This window comes from Protopterus annectens, chromosome 2.part1, assembly GCF_019279795.1.
Source record: "Protopterus annectens isolate FY-2018-M chromosome 2.part1, PAN1.0, whole genome shotgun sequence".
Lineage (NCBI taxonomy): Eukaryota > Metazoa > Chordata > Ceratodontiformes > Protopteridae > Protopterus > Protopterus annectens.
The window spans coordinates 1700613325-1700634513 of record NC_056729.1 but is presented as its reverse complement, the minus strand read 5'-3'; the positions used below and the strand labels follow the sequence as shown (position 1 = coordinate 1700634513).

The 21189-nt window shown below is 40.5% G+C and overlaps 1 protein-coding gene across 1 annotated transcript in view; it reads right to left on the bottom strand.

Annotated features, from left to right (window-relative positions):
• Positions 1-21189, bottom strand: part of KIF1B (kinesin family member 1B) — a gene marked incomplete in the record, with an annotated part of 2363676 nt that overhangs the window by 1471756 nt on the left and 870731 nt on the right. The window contains 1 exon segment of the mRNA XM_044063146.1: positions 16816-16888. Coding sequence (XP_043919081.1) covers positions 16816-16888 — 73 coding nt within the window.

Sequence of the window (21189 nt, the reverse complement as noted above, 5' to 3'; positions counted from 1 at the left end):
TTGTTTAGCAGCTTAACTACAAATATTTAAACAAAAATGAGGATTCTGGATTCAGGAAGGCAACTTTGACTAGTGCCTCAGGAAATATCAGAATCATGAATGTATTATGGAAAATTAAAGAGGCACAAAGATGCCACTACAGAAGTAACAAAAAAAAGTGTGAATCAAAAATTCAGATAAACAATAGGAAAAAAGTGTTTTTCAAATAAGGTAGCCTGAATGGTTGTGGAAAAATGCAAACATAAAAGGAAGAAAGGGAATACAAGATCCAAGAACAAACAGCTAATTAAGTCAGGCAGGGAAAGACAGCCCATGATAAATATGCAAGGCACAATGGATGAGGTTCATAGAACAGAAGGATGAAAGCATGGCTACCGATTAAATCATAGGAAAATCACAGGATGTTTGTAGCATCCAAGATCAACATTAAAGGTTAACATAAGACATATAAGTTAATGCCATCCCCAATGCATCTAAAGTGAATGAGTGCTCTTGTTCTAATGGAACACTCATCCATCTACCTGCTTAATTGAATAAACTACTGGAAACTTCAACAAGGTGTCTGTCTTCTTTATTCCCTCCACAGGGAGGGTATCAAAGAGTCAGTCTCTTAGATCTGCTAGCTAAAGTGATTTTATCAGGGCTAATCCTTTATACTTTGTTTCTTGTTAGTCCTTTCACCATCTGGGTCACAGGGGGGATACCAGACTTCACTCGAGCCCTCTGGATTACTTCTGTTTTGAATGCATCTAAAGTCAAATATCTGGGATTTGCACTTAAACCATCTCTCACTATCTCATCTTAGGTTACAGTACAAAAGTTTTCATTTTCTATGCCCACTTCCTAGAACTGGAATAGCCAAAATTACTCTTGATTCCTAAACTGGAGTACTACCTACCTTTGACAGCAATGAACTCGTCACACAACATCCATAAACTTCAGATAGCAGAAAACAAAATACAATTTTCAGATTTGCCTTCCTAGCAGACTCGAGAACCCATCACTGCAATGCATAACAGAAACGGCCACTTTACAAGTCAGTTGCCTAATCCTTAAAAATGTAAGCACCTTTATCACATTATCACTTAAGGCATAGGTAAATATGCAGTAACAGAAAAGAAAACAAACCATATTAACATTTTTCCTTTTGCATACATTATACATCATGTACAAATTTTTAACTATCAGTCCAACATTACATAATTTGCTCAATTCCTGCTTTCCCTTGAACTTCACTCCCCCTACTCCTAAACATTATTCTGCATGTATGGTCCCCACAGTTTCTATTTATTTCTATATAATTTGCTCCTTCCCTTCTCAAAAGATCCCACATTCCATTTTTCTCTCTCTTTTTTTATAATATTCAGTACTTTAAATACAATTGGCTTAGACTTTGATTTCCATTTTCTACTAACTGCTTTTGTGGCAGTCAACAGAACTGAATTTAACAAGGCCTTACTATGTCTAAGCAGTTCAGATCCTGTGTCCTAGCTCAAGAGAATCGTTTCCTTAATTACAGCCATTTGCTCACTCAGCATTTCTGATAGAGTACTCTGTAGGGAATTTTAAAATCTGCCAAAATGCATGTTCCCAGTTACCTCTTTCTTCTCCATCACACTTCCAACATTTGCCATCCACCATAGGAAAAATTCTATGAAGTCTGCTTGGAGTAGAAACATGCCTATACAAACAATTCTAAGCATAATACCTATAACCTTCAGGACTTGGTTGCATACTCGTGAGCCAAACATATGTCCTTAATCTTTAGCATTTTAAACTAGAGTACTGCACATCTTTTTGAAGAGAATTGCCCATAAAAGAACAACCATACTGAGTAAGAATAGCCAAGAACACAGTCCAACTCTTAACAGGATCTACGTAAAACTGCAGTTGGTGAAAAAGCATTCTCTGGGTCAGGAACCAATTATCTCCAGAAATCAAATCACTCGTCTCATTAACTGAAGTCAAAAAATACTACATAATTACCTCAGAAATGAAACAATTTGCAACAAAGACAGTGGCTAATAATACTTAATATGGAAAACAAACTGCTTAAATACAGCTTTGGAACACTGGCTGGCACGTGATAATTAATGTACATAATGTATATGTCTCATGCTATCCTCAAATGGTTTAGTACAGTCATCTTGCAGAATTATTTTGCAGTCAGCTTTAACCATTGCTTTGCACACTTGTTTTTATTTCTCTTCACTTGAAATGCAAATGCAGCTACTCTGTGTTGTACATTTCTTTGAGATTAGGTATTGTCCATTTGTGAATATCCCACATATTAACATCCTATTCTTCGGTTTAGAATTATGGTATGTACTGCCGCAAATAATTATTTTGATGTTTAGCTCTGTATTCTACGCGGTTTTTATCTTGTCACATGAAATGATAGATTATTTACTGGAATGCTATGTTAGTCATACTTTTTAATGCTGTTTTAGAACATGTGTCATGGCTGAAAAGGATCAATGGACCAGCCTACCTACCTGTTTTTATATATAACAAACAAATACGGAATGAAACTGAGTCCAAAGATGTTGTTCACCTTGCTAATATCCACCCTCATGTTGTATCCCCTTCACAAGAAGGGCAAGGCAGGTCAGTCCTAGAGTACATTTATGGACACCAATCCAATCATTCAGATTTAATATAAAGGATGCTAGGGTGTCACAGTTTAACTCACAAAGTTTGTTCCAGAGGTGGAGTAGGTGCTGGGGAATTTTTATTTACCCTCTGTTGACCTGATTAGTCCAGTTAAGCCAATGGCCTGTTATCCAGTGCATTTTTACTTATATGCTGGTGGAAATTTAAAACACTTATGGTATTATAGGTTCATAGTTTAGTACTAGGCTAACTGCCCTTATGGGCCATTTTAAACCTAGCCAATTACCCACTGTGAGAATCAAACCCTGCACCTTGTGATTGTAAGGTAAACACCTTAACCATTATGCCAACCTCCCACATTAGGGGAGCTATCTGATTTGCAAAGATATAGGAGAACAATGAGAATGGTGTCACTAATGGCACACAATGTAAGGCACAGATCACTACGAAAGAGCCTATAAGAAACTAAATAAAGGGACAGCACTTCAAGCAGATCCTGGTAATGCAAGAACATTAGGCCAACAAGCATCTTGGTTATCAGCCTTTCCAGTTGTTTAATATGTCTAGAAAGGTAAATCCCAAAGAGGACATTGTATTCAATAACCAGCCTAACTACGACTGCATAAAGATGTATGAGGATTTATTTTGACCCGGATGACATGCCTTTAGATATTAGTGCTAAACAGAAAGACGTCTGACTCCTGTTGCTACTTATTATTTAGAAAGGAAGGGAGGGAAGGTTTATCATTACTGATGAGCAGAAACATTATGGGGAGAGATTGATACTAATCTTTCAAAAAAAGGATATCTTGCACTACTGATGTAAGCTGCAATAAAGTCAAACTGCCTGAAGCTGGGGACATGGAATGAAAAAACGGCATCTGGACCTAGTTAAAAAGAAATACATGGTCAACAACAAACTTTAGAAATTGAAGGTGTGCAAAGCAATAATGCCTGACATTATTTAGATTAATGAGAAATGAGGAGAGGAACCAGTTTTGCAGTTTCTTAAATCATAGGAAAAGGGTAGGAATCTTAAAGACAAAGCTCAATTGTGCATCTTCTTTATAAAATATTGGGAGCAGAAGACAGACAGGAAAAGTACAATTGTGTACCTACCATAAATGTAGATGTTCGAGTGTATTCACTGTTGCAGTCATTACAGTTGGGTTATCCTGCCGGCAGGCAGGCTAACTGCAGTCTGTCTGAATTCCAAAGTCTAGGTCCGGCGTCGGTTGCTGTCGCCTCCTCCGTGACGATTGTGCGCCAAGGGTATAAAAGATGCATCCGACGTCATTTTCTTCAGTTTTTTTTGCCCCAGATGTCAGGTGCCCCCAAAAGGGTAGGCTAAAAATATGTAAATAAAGCATGCATGCACCAAAGTAAATTATTTCTTCATCTACAAGCAAATACACCACATAGGTTGTATAGAATAGAGAAGTACAGATAAGTTCCAGCAAAGATAAGGGGGATGGTGGGTGGGTAACCTGGACTGCAACAGTGAATACACCCTAACATCTACATTTATGGTAGGTACACAACTGTACTATGTTCATCGTGTTTCACTGTTGCAGTCATTACAGTTGGGTTGAATCCCAAAGCTAAGGTTGGGAAGCTGGAGCTAAATAGGATTAGGAGTGGCTATGAGGCCCTGCAGAACTGCAGTGGCAAAGCCTGCCCTGGATTTCGAGTAGAGTGGTAAGTGATAGTGCTTTGCAAAAGTGTGCACTGAACTCCAGGTTGCAGCCTCTAAAATGTCTTTGGTTGGTACTCCTCTGAGGAAGGCTGCAGAAGTGGCTGCTGCTCTGGTTGAATGTGGCCTAATGGCCTTAGGCACTGATTTGCCATGTTGTGAATAGCAGAAATGAATGCAGTGGCCTATCCACTTTGAAATTGTCTGCTTTGAGATGGCCTTTCCTTATGATCCTGGAGCATATGCCACAAGTAATTGCTCAGTCTTTCTGAAAGCTTTGGTTCTGTCCAAGTACAAGAGCAGCTGTCTGTGTATGTCCAAAGAATGCAGAAGTCTCTCACCCTTATTCTGTGGGTTAGGATAAAAGGTAGGCAAGTGAATAGTTTGGTTAAGGGTCACACTGGACACTACCTTAGGCATAAATGTCAGGTTTGTCCTCAGAGAAACCCTATCTGGATGAAAAATGATAAAAGGTTCCACAGCCATGAGTGCCTGTAGCTCTGAGACTCGTCTTGCAGAGGTTATTGCTAGGAGCAAAGCTGTTTTCCAAGATAAAAATTTTATATCAGCTGTAGCGGCTGGCTCAAAAGGAGGCAGGGTGAGTTTTTCCAAGACATAACTGAGGCCCCATGCAGGTACTGGTGATCTCCTTGGAGGCCTTAAGTTTTTGGCTCCTCTGAGGTACTGCCTTAGTAAAGGATGAGAAAAAATAGGTGGCTTTGTATTGTAATGAGCTGAAATGGCAGAGGCATGAATCTTAATTGATGAAAAGGATAGGCCTTTGTCCAGCATCTCAGTTAAGTACTGCAAAATCTGAGGAATATTTGGTACAAACGTGTCAATCCCTTGTGCCTGGTTCCAAGCACAGAATCTCTTCCATTTTTCAGCATAAGATTTTCTGGTACTAGGCATCCTGGCCTCCAAAATAACATCCATCACCGCTATAGAAAGAGGGGTGTTTTGAATGACTACATTATCCGCCATGCTGCCAGATTTAAGGTCTTGAGTTGGCTGTGCTGGATCCGATTGTTTTGTTGGGACAGTAAGTGAGAAATTTGAGGTAATGTCCAGGCTGGATATTGAGACAGGTTCCTTAGGATTGGATACCAGTGCTGGCGGGGCCAGTCTGGGGCAATCAGTATCATTTTTGGCTTCTCTTGTCTGACCTTTAGGAGTACCTTCGGGAGGAGGGGCAGTAGAGGAAAGGCATATACTGTTAAGTTTTTCCAGCTGAAAGATAGAGCATCCACTTTCCATGCTTGCTTGTGATAAGTCCTTGTGCAGAATCTCTGTAGTTGGCAGTTATGAGGGGAGGCAAATAGATCTATGTCCGGGCATCCCCATTTTCTCATTATCATGCTGAAGACTTGTGGATCCAATTTCCACTCGTGGGGATCCAAGAGGTTTCTGCTTAGTTCATCTGCCAGAATATTTATCTTTCCTGGCAGGAATTGTGCCTGTAGATGTACTTGGTAAGTCAATGCTGTGTCCCACAAAGTCATGGCTAGTCTGCAAAGGGGATAGGAATGAGTGTCTCCCTGCTTGTCTATGTACCACATGACTGTGGTATTGTCTGTCTTTATCAGTAGTTGTCCCGGATGAAGTTTATCCTTGAAGGCTGTCAGGGCATTCTGAACAGCTAGCATCTCTTTTTGATTGATATGTAGATGCATTTGGCTTGCGGACCATGTGCCCTGAATACATCTTCCTGCCATGTGGGCCCCCCAGGCATACTCTGATGCATCTGTTAATAATGTCTGCCTGACTGTGGGTAAAGTGAATGGCTGTCCCTTGTTGTGGTGACAGGCCTTTGTCCACCATCGAAACTCCTGTTGCAGGCAGGGAATGAGGGTAATTATTGTTTCCAGGCTGTGGCAATGTTGAGTCCAAACACTTTTTAGATACCATTGAAGTTTCCTCATATGCAGTCTTGCATATGGAATTAGCAGAATGCAGGATGCCAATAAGCCCAAAGCCTGCAGACTTTTTCTTGCAGATAACTGGGCCTTTGTTGCCAACAGTTTGAAATAAGTAGTCAGTTGCCTTTGTTCGTCTGGCGTGAGATAAGCCATCTGGGCAGTTGTATTTAAGCTTGAACCCAGGAATATTATCTCTTGACAGGGTACTAGTTTTGATTTATTTTCGTTTACTGTGTACCCTAGGCATGTTAGTAATCTTTTTACAAATGCCAGATGCTGTAGTAGAATGTCCTTGTTCTCTGCTTGAATGAGACAGTCGTCCAGGTAAGGATATATTTGCATTCCTCTGTCTGCAGAATGCAATTACTGGAGCCAGGCATTTTGTGAAGACCCTGGGCGCAGTAGATAAGCCAAAGGGCAGTGCAGAGAATTGGTAGTGCATTGAACCAGCTATGAATCTGAGGTATCTTCTGCATGATTGTCTGATTGGGACATGCAGGTATGCCTTTTTTAGGTCTAAAGTCACAAGCCAAGCCTTCTTGCCCAGCATGGGCAGAAGCTGCTGCAGAGTCAACATTTTGAATTTTGGAATATCCAGACGTGTTTAGAATAGATAGGTCCAGTATTGGTCTCCAGGCATTGTCCTTTCTGGACACCAAGAACAGTCTTGAGTAAAATCCTTGTCCCCGCTCTTGCTCTGGTACTTGCTGAATGGCCCTCATGTCCATGAGGGATGAAACTTGCTTTTGTGCCTCTGCCCATTGATTTTTTGGCAGGTCTGGCAAACCGTGTGCCCTTGGCAGGGTATGAAAGGGCAACTTGTAGCCTTGTGACACTATGTTCAAGACCCATTTGTCCTGGGTTATTATGAGCCAATTTTGATGAAAAAGTGCCAGTTTTCCCCCTAAAGGTGCTGCCAGAAGAAAAGTGTTTGGCATAGGCAGAGGGAAGTCATTGGGACTGTTTCCTGTATGGCTGTGCTTTGTCTTCTCCACTTTTGGAGATAGAAGCACCCCATTGTTTAGACCTGTATGTGCCTTGATGCTGGGATCTGCCTCTAGGGCATCTGTATCTGCCCCTTTGTGGCCTGTCTGACACTGGAAAGGACCAATTGTTTGTAGGCCAGTGTCTGCTAAATCTTGGAGGCTGTACCTGTAAGAAATCCTTGACTGTTTGCATAGATTTTGCTTTGTCCTCCATTTTCTTCAACACCTCCTCTGCTTTAACACCAAACAAGGTATCATGCTGTAATGGCGCATCTAATAATTTTGCTTTAACATGATCAAGCAGATTCTGTTCCTTTAACCAAGCATGCCTCCTGATGTCAGAACCCATAACAGCGGCCCTGCAGGAGGCCTCCAGAGAATCAAAACCACATTGCAAAGTATGCTTTCCAACTTGTTCAGCTGCATGCAATAAATCCTGCATTTCTTTGTTTTCTGCACATTCTGAATTTATCAACATTTTCTTTTTAAGCAGTGATATAATATATTGCTGATATTTAAGCATATGAAATTGACAATTTAAAGCCCTAATAGCCAAGGTAGCAGAAGTGTAAATCTTTTTCCCCCATCTGTCCAGTGCCCTAGAATCCCTGTCAGAGGGGGTAGGGTTTTTTGCAGTAGAAACCTTGATCCCTTTGGGACCCTGAGAGATGGTTTCTGGGTCAGCAGCAGGGTTTTTAAAGATAAATATATGTGAATCAGGAACCCTGTAGTATCTGTCTGGCTTAACAGGAGCTGGAGGCAAGGAGTCAGGGGTCAGACTGGACTCTGAAAAAACATCCTCTACAAGGTCTAACACAGGTGGAATAGCAAGAGGCCTGTGCTGAGGTAGTAAAAGGAAGTCTCTGAGCGTTTTCTTAGATACTGAATAATCTTGGCTCTCCCAGTGGAAATGCTCCCTCATGGTATGCAGTTTCCCCCCAAAAGAATAATCCTCAGGAGGAGAGGCTGAAGGGATAGATTCTTCAGCATCAGAATCCTCATAGGGAGGAAGAGTATTCTTGATCAGAAGAGGAATCAGATGAAATGGAAACCTGATCTGAAGATTCTATTCTTTCTCGTGCCTAGGCCTCTTATCAGGAGGGGGATGGGAACCCCTGATCAAAGTAATTAGGTCTTCGGCCATTTTGAGCATCTGGTTTTTTAGGCATGGAGGCCTGTCCATGGGTCTGTTGTACTTGTTTCTTTGTCTTTAAAGGTGCTTTAGTCTTTGCCTTTGAAGCTGAAGTCATTTTTACATATAATTGTGTAGGCCTGAAAACACCCTCAGAAGCTGATGCCTGCTCAGCGGCTTCGGACCCATCTGAGGGAATAGTTTCCGAGGTTCCAATACCTTGCGTTTCCAGCGGCCTAGTTGGCTCCACGTGGGAGTCGGTAGTGGCCTGCGGCTCTAAAGTAGCGAGCATCAGGGGCTGCGAAAGTGCCTCACTGAGAACCGGTGAACCGGCGAATGGCTTGGAAGAAGCCTTGTCATCAGTTTTGGACCTCGGATGCTTGTCCTTTTCTTTTTCTTTGCATTTCTTGTAAATTGCAGTAGTCGGATTGCTATCCGATGACATTGTGTAATTAAATCTTCTGCCAAAATAGTGAAAGGCAAAATCGTACCGATGCTTAACAGTGCGTTGGTTAAATCTAGCACAGAACCGACAATTAGCAACATTGTGGTCAGGGCCTAGGCAAAGAATACAGTAGGAATGAAAGTCCTTATGAGGTATTTGCTTCCCACAAGAAATACAATTATTAACTTTTTCTGACAGGGGTACTTAGCTTTTAATGAAGACTTCGGATCTGAAATTCAAACACGAAAATCTCAGGAGTCAGCCGACCGGCACTTGCGAACTGCTTTTGCTTCGGGCACCGCCCGGCAAGAAAGACTGAAGAAAATGATGTCAGCTGCATCTTTTATACCCTTGGCGCACTGACATCACGGAGGATGCGACAGCAACCGACACCGGACCTAGACTTTGGAATTCAGGCTGACTGCGGGTAGCCTGCCAGCAGGATAACCCAACTGTAATAACTGCAACAGTGAAACACAATGAACATCTAAAGACCAGTCAAGTCTGACTTCAGTAGTAGGAAAAACAGAATTACTCCTGAAGGAAAGAACTTCAGAGTATCTGGAAACTATGGGGTGCTGGATGCAAGGCAAGACTGATCCATAATGAAAATGCCATTCCAGACATAACAGAGTTCTCTGACAAGGTATTCAGGGCAGCAGAAGTGAAACATGCTGGAAACATGGTCTACTTAAATTTTAACAAGGCATTTGATGTGGTGTTGCATGAAAGGTTAGTGATGCACTGAACAGGGTTGTGATGGTGGCTTAATGGTTAAGGTGTTTGCCTTACAAACACAAGGTGCAGGGTTTGAGTCTCACAAGGGATAATTGTCTAGGCTTAAAATGGCTCGCAAGGGCAGTTAGCTTAGTGCTAACCTATGAACTGGAAAAAAGACAGACAGTAATGGTAAATGGAGAGCATTACAAAGTGCCAAACGGGTGTCAAGTAGGGTGATCAGCCCTTTTCAACAGCTACATAAGCAGCACTAAGAAAGCCCAAAGGAAACGTCTGGAACTCTGTTGATGACAAAGATTTGTGTTAACTGGTGAACTCCGACTGGGAAGAATCCTTCTGCAATAGAAGTCTACACAGAAAAGTTCCAAAACAAAAAAAAGCATACAGTAAAAGCAGAACATAACCATACAGTAAATATGAGATTAGTAATATACAGTAATTAAATACACAAAAACAGTGAAATATTTGATATTAAACACTCAAGACCTTCTTTCTCTTCAAAATATTGGCCTTAGTAAAACATTTATCATCTGGTTCCAAGACTTCTTGTCAGATAGATTTTTCACATTTAAATTAGGCTCTTCCTTCTCTCAGTACATATCTCTTTCAATGGAAGTATTCCAATAATTTATCCTAGACCCTCATCTGTAGTTTCATAAGTTACCTTATGAATTTCATACTCTACAGCTTATCCTCTATGCTGATGACAGCTAATCTTTAGGTCCAGCCGTAACCACTGAACAATCAAAACAAATGCAAAATGGCATTAATATTTAACTCCTTCAATGCCTGGTCCATTAAATGACAAAATAATACTCCCCCCCCAAAAGCATGCTATTTGACACTAACTAAAAACTTAAAAAAAATTATCAAGCCCAATAAAATTCATTACCCCTTCTGGCACACCAATTGGAACAAAACTCGTAAATACCCTGTAGTATGTAGCTAGATGAGCCAAAAACACTCTATACCCAAACTGAGAAATCAAGGGCAAAGGTTAATTTCACTTCACTTCTGGGCTAGAAAAATCTCAGCCTACTTATCCAACCCAGCCACGGCAGATACAGGCAAAGGTGTTCTTCTGGCCCAGCTTAAATACAGACTACTCATATCAGCCACAACCTCTTAAGAAAAATTCCTCCACCCAACAGGCTATCAAAGACAAAATCTGTCGCTTCATCATCGGCTTATCCTCTCATAAGTCACACAGAGTGGACAACATAACAACCACAAACACCTTTTGCAAACAGCAGTCCAAGTCCAACCACCACAAACCAGGACACACTGCACCAACCAATCTTTCTCTATCTTTGTCCTTAAACAATGGGAAACCCCTCTCCTCCACCTGCCATCTAGAGGGACTACAATCCTTCTGCCAGAGCTGAATTTAAAAAAAATCCCTTCACACCAAACCAAACTGTAGTTGCAACACAGCACGCTGCATCGCCCAAGGGTCTCAACCTCTGGCCTTCCTCTCCTTTTCTGCTACTAACAATGCTAATCTACCCCCGCACCCACCCTCCCTTGCCTTGACTCTCATCACCTTCCAGTATTTCCACTATGACATAAACCTGAATTATACAATGACTGACCATTAATATTAAAAAATGATCATGCTGAATGGCCAGCCCAACCAGCGTGCCCATTGTAAATCGGAGACTATATCAACAGGAAAAGGTTTGGTCGCCCAGACTTTTTTCCGTTAGTAAGTCTCGTAATTTTATTACTTTTCTTTTTAATTAAAAAAAGAAACTGGGAGATGTAAACCAAACGAGGGAGACGGCACAGACAAAAATAAAACGATAATCAGGTAAGTTCTACAAAATTAAAGAAACTTTCCTGATTATCTTTTTTTTTTTGTCTGTTCTGGCTCTCCCGAAATTAATCTCTCGATTTCTTTTTTTACTTTTTTTTTTTTCATTTTTAATTAAAAAAAAAAAATCAACAGAGATCTTCCATACTCCGTTGCTTCCTCTACACAGCTCTGATGTACTGCGCAAGTATGGGAACAAGTTCCATACGTATGCGCAGTACATCAGAAAAAGCCCCAGTATAGCGGAAAACCACAGAGGTATTATACAAAGACATTATTTAAGAAAAGTACGTTTTTTTTTTTTTCTTAAATAATGTCGTTGTATAATAGCAATAACCCATGTCTTGGTGCGAGCAATGCTAGATTTACCCATGGTTGTCTTTGTTTGGTCACTCAGGCTTCACCCTCGTAACCAAACCACACCAACTGTGGGTAAATCTAGCATTACCCACACCCAGACGTGGGTTATTTCTTAAATACAATCCTGCAAAATATACATTTCTCTCAACTGTTGCAACAGCTATTAATCACTGCTAAACAATTTTTGTTGGATATTATTACATTTTGTTCCATTTTGAGACAAAACACATTTACGCTGCAGAGACTCTGACTGAAGCTCAAAACTACCATGTACCAAATTAACAAGTTAGTAAATACGGATGAATAAATACAGAACTAACGACCACTCAAAAACGTAATAAATCTTCCTCAGATTAACTACGCAGGCATAAAACCACACTTTTAAAGGAAAATCTCTTGTGACATCACAGCCAAGCCTCTAATTGTCCAAGTAACCTTTCAACTGTCCCTAGTTTTGCCTCATATTTTTCTTCCATCCTTCCTAAATTTACTGGTACACTGAGGACTACAGTCAGTCAATAATGCCAATTATTAAAAGTTTTCTACTTACTGCTAGAAAATAAAAGTTAATGCAAAACCCTCTACTCTATTAATTTTAAGTGAATTCGAGCAAAATGTAAAAATTGTCCCAGAATTCAGGTCTTTGCCCCGCCCTAATAATCTTGAGCTTTGTCCAGAATTCCTGAGCAGAGCTGTTGACAAGTATGAGTATGACAGTTGCACCATTTCAACTCATAATAATAGAAAAAGCCATATACTGAAAAAATAGGACAACTACATAAAAACAACAACCTGACTGCCCTTAGACTTTAGGACACCTGGCAGAGTAAAGAAAAGAAATTATGTTAAGTCGACTAAGTTATAGGAAAAATCCACCTCAATTGCTGATTTTCTTTGGATAATCTACAAAGCACACAATACAGGGCTAATATGACCTATTGCTTCCATTACCCTTATTGCTAAGCAATGCAGCCATCATTCCATCAATGAACTTAAAAAGGGCAACTTACTTTGCAAAGCCTGTAACAAATGCATATTCTTTTTCTATTATTCCTACTGATATTCAGAACCAAACAGCACAGTGTTGCTTCTTCACAGTCCTGGGGGTTCAGGGTTCAGACTTTGGTTCTGTTCTGAACTCTGATTACTACCTTGTCTGTTTCTGGTCTGCCTATTATCCCTGTTCTCTGTACAGGTTTCTGCCGATTGTCCCTCTTCTCTGTACAGGTTTCTGCCTATTGTCCCTGTTCTCTGTACAGGTTTCTGCCTATTGTCCCTGTTCTCTGTACAGGTTTCTGCCTATTGTCCCTGTTCTCTGTACATCTTTCTGCCTATTGTCCCTGTTCTCTGTACAGGTTTCTGCCTATTGTCCCTGTTCTCTGTACAGGTTTCTGCCTATTGTCCCTGTTCTCTGTACAGGTTTCTGCTATTGTCCCTGTTCTCTGTACAGGTTTCTGCTATTATCCCTGTTCTCTGTACAGGTTTCTGCCTATTGTCCCTGTTCTCTGTACAGGTTTCGGCCGATTATCCCTGTTCTCTGTACAGGTTTCGGCCGATTATCCCTGTTCTCTGTACAGGTTTCGGCCTATTATCCCTGTTCTCTGTACAGGTTTCAGCCTATTGTCCCTGTTCTCTGTACAGGTTTCGGCCTATTATCCCTGTTCTCTGTACAGGTTTCTGCCAATTATCCCTGTTCTCTGTACAGGTTTCTGCCTATTGTCCCTGTTCTCTGTACAGGCTTCTGCCTACTGTCCCTGTTCTCTGTACAGGTTTCTGCCTATTGTCCCTGTTCTCTGTATAGGTTTCTGCCTATTGTCCCTGTTCTCTGTACAGGTTTCTGTCTATTGTCCCTGTTCTCTGTACAGGTTTCTGCCTATTATCCCTGTTCTCTGTACAGGTTTCTGGCCATTATCCCTGTTCTCTATACAGGTTTCTGCCCATTGTCCCTGTTCTCTGTACAGGTTTCTGCCCATTGTCCCTGTTCTCTGTACAGGTTTCTGCCCATTGTCCCTGTTCTCTGTACAGGTTTCTGCCCATTGTCCCTGTTCTCTGTACAGGTTTCTGCCCATTGTCCCTGTTCTCTGTACAGGTTTCTGCCCATTGTCCCTGTTCTCTGTACAGGTTTCTGCCCATTGCCCCTGTTCTCTACAGGTTTCTGCCTATTGTCCCTGTTCTCTTTACAGGTTTCTGCCTATTGTCCCTGTTCTCTGTACAGGTTTCTGCCTATTGTCCCTGTTCTCTATACAGGTTTCTGCCCATTGTCCCTGTTCTCTGTACAGGTTTCTGCCCATTGTCCCTGTTCTCTGTACAGGTTTCTGCCCATTGTCCCTGTTCTCTGTACAGGTTTCTGCCCATTGTCCCTGTTCTCTGTACAGGTTTCTGCCCATTGTCCCTGTTCTCTGTACAGGTTTCTGCCCATTGTCCCTGTTCTCTGTACAGGTTTCTGCCCATTGTCCCTGTTCTCTGTACAGGTTTCTGCCCATTGTCCCTGTTCTCTGTACAGGTTTCTGCCCATTGTCCCTGTTCTCTGTACAGGTTTCTGCCTATTATCCCTGTTCTCTGTACAGGTTTCTGCCTATTATCCCTGTTCTCTGTACAGGTTTCTGTCTATTATCCCTGTTCTCTGTACAGGTTTCGGCCTATTGTCCCTGTTCTCTGTACAGGTTTCGGCCTATTATCCCTGTTCTCTGTACAGGTTTCTGCCAATTATCCCTGTTTTCTGTACAGGTTTCTGCCTATTATCCCTGTTCTCTGTACAGGTTTCTGCCCATTATCCCTGTTCTCTGTACAGGTTTCTGCCTATTATCCCTGTTCTCTGTACAGGTTTCTGCCAATTATCCCTGTTTTCTGTACAGGTTTCTGCCTATTATCCCTGTTCTCTGTACAGGTTTCTGCCCATTATCCCTGTTCTCTGTACAGGTTTCTGCCTATTATCCCTGTTCTCTGTACAGGTTTCTGCCTATTATCCCTGTTCTCTGTACAGGTTTCTGCCTATTATCCCTGTTCTCTGTACAGGTTTCTGCCTATTATCCCTGTTCTCTGTACAGGTTTCTGCCCATTATCCCTGTTCTCTGTACAGGTTTCCTCTTATTACTACTCAGGTTAACTGTTTACTCTAAACTTGCCCTAAAATATCCATTCAGACAGCCTGTGCTTTCATGGTCCAGGTTACTGCTGAAAAAGAACCATTTCCCAAAACAATCAAATAAACTTGATGTAAAACTTGCAGTACCAGAACTGAAACACATTTTCCAGATGTTAATTTCCTCAAAGTAAGAGGGGGGTAATTCTCTACAGCTCTCCTTCTTGATTAAAACATATATATAAATTTCAGCAGAAATGGATCACAAAGACAACAGGGTCTTTTTAAGGGAACTCATCTTTCCACATGCATAAATGTCAACTGACTGAATGTTTGCTGGGCACAGCAATGCCTCCTATGCCACTGGACATCACTCCTTGATCTATGGTTAAAGTTACACAGCACAATCTACTGTCCCCAGAAAGGCACATCTGTAAGAATATTCAGTCCTCTTGTCCTCGCCAGTCTACAATGACAGAAGAATTGTTCTAATATTCAACTGTCATAACAGCCTGAGAATTACACCAAAAGACTGTAGTAAGAATAACAATGCCACTGCTGAAAAAGGTTGTTACTTTTTAACAATATTTACACAATGTTTAACCTAAACAACTTTACAAAGGTAAGCTAGGCAAGCACAAATGTTTTTACTTATTAATAAAACCGATCTATATTTAGTCAGTTTTATTGTAAGCATGCATTGTATGTGTACTGTCAATGTTCCAAATACTTTAAACAGAGTTTTTAACTACTAATTATGTATTGGGAAGTTAATTGCTATTAAAACATTTGATTAAACACAATAAAATAGATATTATATACAACAATCCCATAGCACTGTACACTTTACAAACAGGACTAGATTAAGTATCCTTCCTATTCATTTACCATAACATAAGCCTGATGTAAAAATTTACTTGTTTTCCAAAGAGTTCAACCGCACTAAAGAAACACTGCAGTTTTGCTGTTAGGAAGGAACACAGAAGCCCATGTTACATATAGCACTACTGATCAAGTTGAAAAGGTGTGCTGTAAGGTGTACTTTTTACTGGCTACTCAACCCAGTCACAACAACAGGGCAGTGACAGAAATATAGTTAAAAGGATGAAAGAGAAGTTATACTATATTACAGCAAAGTAATGTAATGCAGAATAAGTTAACAATGGAATGTTACCAAGGACTCATTTGCCAAGCATACCTAAGGATCTTCTAACAGATAACATAATTTCAACAGAACCCTATAGGTGACCAAGCTAAAAATGCACACAAAGAAAACTTTAACTTCTTGAACTAATTTATAACCTAGACAATGTTTCCCTAAGCAATGAATAGTGAGAGGCAGGGCTGGGTTCTACGGTACTACAAAAGTTAATAGTGTATTTAGTACATAAATTCTGAGGCATAGTCATTCTGTAAAAAAATCCAAGTACCATGCAGTGAAGCAGTTTAAACCATGCACTTGGTACAGAAGAACAGAACTTCAGACAGTGTTTCTATATGAATCAGAGCATGCAGAAAGGAGTGCATGCAGAATTAGTATTAAAAGTCTCAAATACCATAAGCAAGCAATGGGGTTTACATTTTACTCTCTTAATTCAGCCAAGTAGTTTGTCAGCTATTTTGAGGTAACTGCATGTTTACCCTCATCACCACAGTCTTTCCAGTAACCCCCTCATCATTACCATCTTCTGAATGGAAGAAGGCACAGAAAAGTTTAATGCACTCCCATGTTTCAGTTTTGGATAAAACTAGAGGGTTTCTTACTGCAGTACCCCTCAGAATGTTCAAAGAAAACCACCGTTGCATGCTTTATCAACACAAACCATACCTACTTTTACTTCAGGGACTAAAAGGAAATACAGAGCACATAGTTTTCCACTCCAAAAATGGTAGCACACAAAAGTAAAAGATATACTGACATATATATATATATATATATACATATATATATACATACACACACATTTGCTTCTTAGGTTCCAAAGTTACAATATTTTCTAACAAGTTTAAAAATAATTTACAAGCAGGACTTACCAGTCTTTGCTGCTCAAGCAGAAGGTCTGCTTCTTCTTTTTCCCTCTTGTACAGAATCTCCATTTCCTGAAGCCTGCATTAAAATAAATGCATATATTATTATGGCCTCAAATCTACTACGGCTTCACAGGCATCTGCCTGAAAAGTAGGACCTGGACCCTCTATAAATCTGAAACTTATTCTTTTACTAATTTTGTCATATTATAGCTGTGCACAATCAGTCCTACTCCAACTCCATCACACCTGCAGTCTGGTAACTACTTGGGGTTACAACATACATAATGTGAATTTTATAAAAATAGATCTGATATTCTATAAAACTTTTTTGCTATAATAGAAAAAAATATAAAAAATATATGCTTTACTATTTTATCACAGTATCAAAACTGAATAACTGCTCTGTCTGTGGATGTGTGTATGTTTTACGTTAATGCTCCTTTGGCCCAAATCACAGCTAAAAAGGATTTTGGACCAGTTCACCCAACTGGTTAACAAATGAGCATCTAAATGGCTACTCCGCTCCAAGAGGGAAGGAGGGGTGTATAGGTGCATGCCATTTAAAGTTTTCCAATACTGGTTGGTCTCCGGGCTCTACAAAGAATGCCAAGGACACCATGTTTGCCCAACTGAAGACTTAATTATTAATAATTGGCAAGCAAAGACAACATTAAGATTTGATAAAGTACCAAGTACTGCAATTTACACTGGGTAGACTAGAACTTGATACACATTTTCTTGCAGTTCCTAGCTATAGGTTACATACTACAATACTATACATTGTAGGTACAGCATGGCAGATCTCGCCATGTGGTGAAGTACAAGGGACTAAAACATTTAGAGATATGGGTATAAAACATTGTATACAGAACAATTAGAGTGAATCTGCTGCACATAAAACACTTATTTTAAGACAGGAATGCTTCTCTATCATGGGGAACACATTTCTTTAACAGCAGAAAGTTAATATTCTGAATTAGCCAGAGCAGGTTAACTTAACAATGTTCTATAAAAAGCGGGCTGATAAAAACCCATTCAGAAAGTACTGTTTTGTTGGAGGGGAGCTTTGAGGTTCAGAGATGAGCTTTTGGAAGAGAATCAGTAGAAATGAAAATAACCTGGAAGAAGACATCAAGACTCAGATGGCATCATGGAACTTTGTGCTCAAAATGCTGAGTATATGTTCCATACAGCTTAGGTTACTGCAGCAGTGATCTACTCATGAATATCAGGAAGCACATGGGGGACCATGAAAGGGTAATGAGAGTACACAAAAGGCCAAGTAGCTTAAATGATGTGAAACTTTAGTACAACTAACGGGAAGCTACAATGGCAAGGAGTGAAGTGGCCTACAGAGTATTTTAACAAAGGTAGACAGATGGCAGGATAGGTATATTAGTAACACATGGGCTGACAAAGACAAAAGATATGAAGAGAAGGACAGTGAACGTGGGGAGTAAATGACATTTAAAAGAAATGACATGGAAAGGGTGGTAAAAGAAAGGAAAAGCAAAAGAACAGAGACAAAAACTACAAAGCCTAACTATTCAAACAGTGAGATTATCTAAATAAACAAATCATAGCATTCTCTGCATGCTTGCTTTTACATTACCACTGTTGCACTGATAAAGTTTACTGTTTCTTTGCTTGTTTTCCACTGTGCTAATGTGTTTACACTTTCAGCAAAGTGAACAATATTTCTCTCCACCTCTGCCTTCTATCACTCAGCCCACACACACACATCATGTTTCACATCTCTGGCATTATTGTGCTCCTATTTGTGACTACAAGAATTTCTCCACCATACTGCTGAATTGGTAATATTCAATCACAAGTCATAGTGATCAAACGCTACCTCACATCACAGTAGCTGCATTTTTTATGCTTACTAGTGTTTGTTTTTATGCTAAGACTGACTACCCCACAGTTACTTCTTGCAACTGTACTCATTAACAACCATTCATAAACCCCAAATCAGTAAGAGAAGCAAATGAAAACAGTACTCTCAGTCTTCAAATTAAGCCTGCTCTTATATTTTGATGCAGGAACTAGAGTGATAGACAATTATCAGATGGTTAATCTTACCAGTTATGGGCTGAAAATCCTGTTGAGCACTTAGTAACCACAACTGAGTACTATGGGAGGACAAGCAGCTAATACTGTGAGCCATTTAAGAGGCATGAAGCTGCAATTACTAAACACGATACCCAATAATACTACACTTGTATTATGGGAGCAAGATGACAGTAGAAAACACCTTGAACTTTGTTGTAGTGTCTCTTAGGCAAACATCTGTGTCAAACAAGGTATAATGACCCTCTCATAGTCAAGTGTGGGGCCTCCAGAGGCAGTGGGACCCAATCCGACTGGCCTAACAGCAGCCCTGAGCTTACCTATGTGATAAGCCAGAGTTCTTAAGTTCTATTAAAGGAGCAGTTGACATAATGGCTAAGGTCTTTAACTCACACATACAGGGTACAGGGTCCAATTCTCACCTTTGTTTTTTGGCTAGGCTTGTAATAGTCTGCAAATGGATAGCCTACTGTGAAACTAGGATGTCAGGCAGAGGAACTAGTGTCTACTCATAGGAACAATGCTATGAAATAATAACATTTTAAACTGTGGGGACACATAAGGGAAGAGGATGGTGAAAAGGGCCAAGATGAATATTCCTTCCATGAAGTGACATCCTACAAGAATTGTTACACTCTGCCACGGTTTTGCTGACATGCTTGGAAGAATTTTGTTTTGTTTTTTAATTCCATTCAGCAAATTCTAGTGCTGTTCTATAGCCATACTGGTGCTACATTAAGGACTGACAAAAATATATCATTAAAATACTCCACTGTAAAACAGAACTGCAGAAAGCAAAGCAAGAAGCAATTTGCAGTCTGACAAAGTGATGATGAAATGACTCAGACCCACAGGTTTTAGTATGTAGGGATAGCAGTGATGCCCTTTGAAGACCTCGTCCTGATACCAGACAGCAGATGCTGGTATATGACCAATGAATAGGACTGGTACTGTACCAGCCATACCTCTAAACTATACCTGATTCTGCCACACTTTTTTGCTCAATCCCTCAAAAAAAACTGACTTACTGGTACATCACTGAGGATAATATTAAGTCAGTAATGTCAGACATTAGAGCTGTAAACTCCTCATTCTTTAAGAGAAATACATGCAGATGCAAAAAAGAAGTTATGTCTTACCATAACATTCCATCTGTGATGTTCATCTTCTTTCATTCATCACTGATGGGTTCAGCTCTGAGCCCTCAGAACAGAGTTAGCCTATTACCAAGCTCGTGCCAGCCAAAATAACTCTCAATCTAAGTCTCTACTCAGAACGCCCTTCTCCCTGTTACCTCAAATCAAGTTTGCTAAGAAAAGGAAGTAAAGCAGAGGCCACTTCTACACAAGTATCCTAGTGCACCACTTAGACCCAAAGCTTCTTTATCTGATGTTGTTAATCTTCTTTCCATTCATCACTGATGGGACAGAAACGCAAGCTACCTTGAGGTCCAGGGGCGGCCCTTATGGAAGAACATTCCTGAGTACCACTGAGCCAAAGGCAGCTCTCCCTCTGGAGACCAGGTCCAACTTGTAGTGATTGATAAAGGTATGAGGCTTAGCCCAAGTAGCTGCTGCACAGATGTCATCCATGGATGCCCTGGAATGTAATGCTACAGAAGTTGCCATAGATGGAGTGGGCTTTAACTTTTGGCATGGATTCATTACGGAGGGAATAGATGACACACATGCAGTCCCTTGGCCATCTTGATAATGTAACCTTGGAAACAGCCTCTTCCATTTTGGGTCCCAAAAAGGAGATGAAAAGCTGTTCAGATTTACGGATAGGTTCGGTCCTGTCTAGGTAAAATCTTAATTGTCTATGCACATCTAAGGAGTGAAGGCAATACTCTCCTCTATTGGCAAAATTCAGAAAAAAACACTGGTAGGATCAATGGACTGGTTAATAGAGAATTCAGAAACAACTTTGGGAAGAAAGGATGGGTTTGTCTAAAGTGGCACTCTGTCTTTATGAAAGACCAGATATGGCCTCTTGATACACAATGCTGCAGCTCCAAAACTCTTCTGGCAGAGGTAATGGCTACCAGGAACAAAGATTTCCAAGACAAAAACTTTAGGTCACACTTAGCAGCAGGCTCAAAGGGCTTTTGAGTCAAAGACTAGAGGACTAAAGTGAGGTTCTATGGTTCCACGGGCTGTCAGAGGAGGCCTGAGATTAGAGGTCGCCTTAAGGAAAGCCTTGCAGAGGTGTAAAGAGATAAGAGGGGTGCCAGCTATACTACTGTGGAAATTGCCGCTAGATGCACTTGTACTGTAGAGGCAGAGGCCGCATTATCAAAAAACT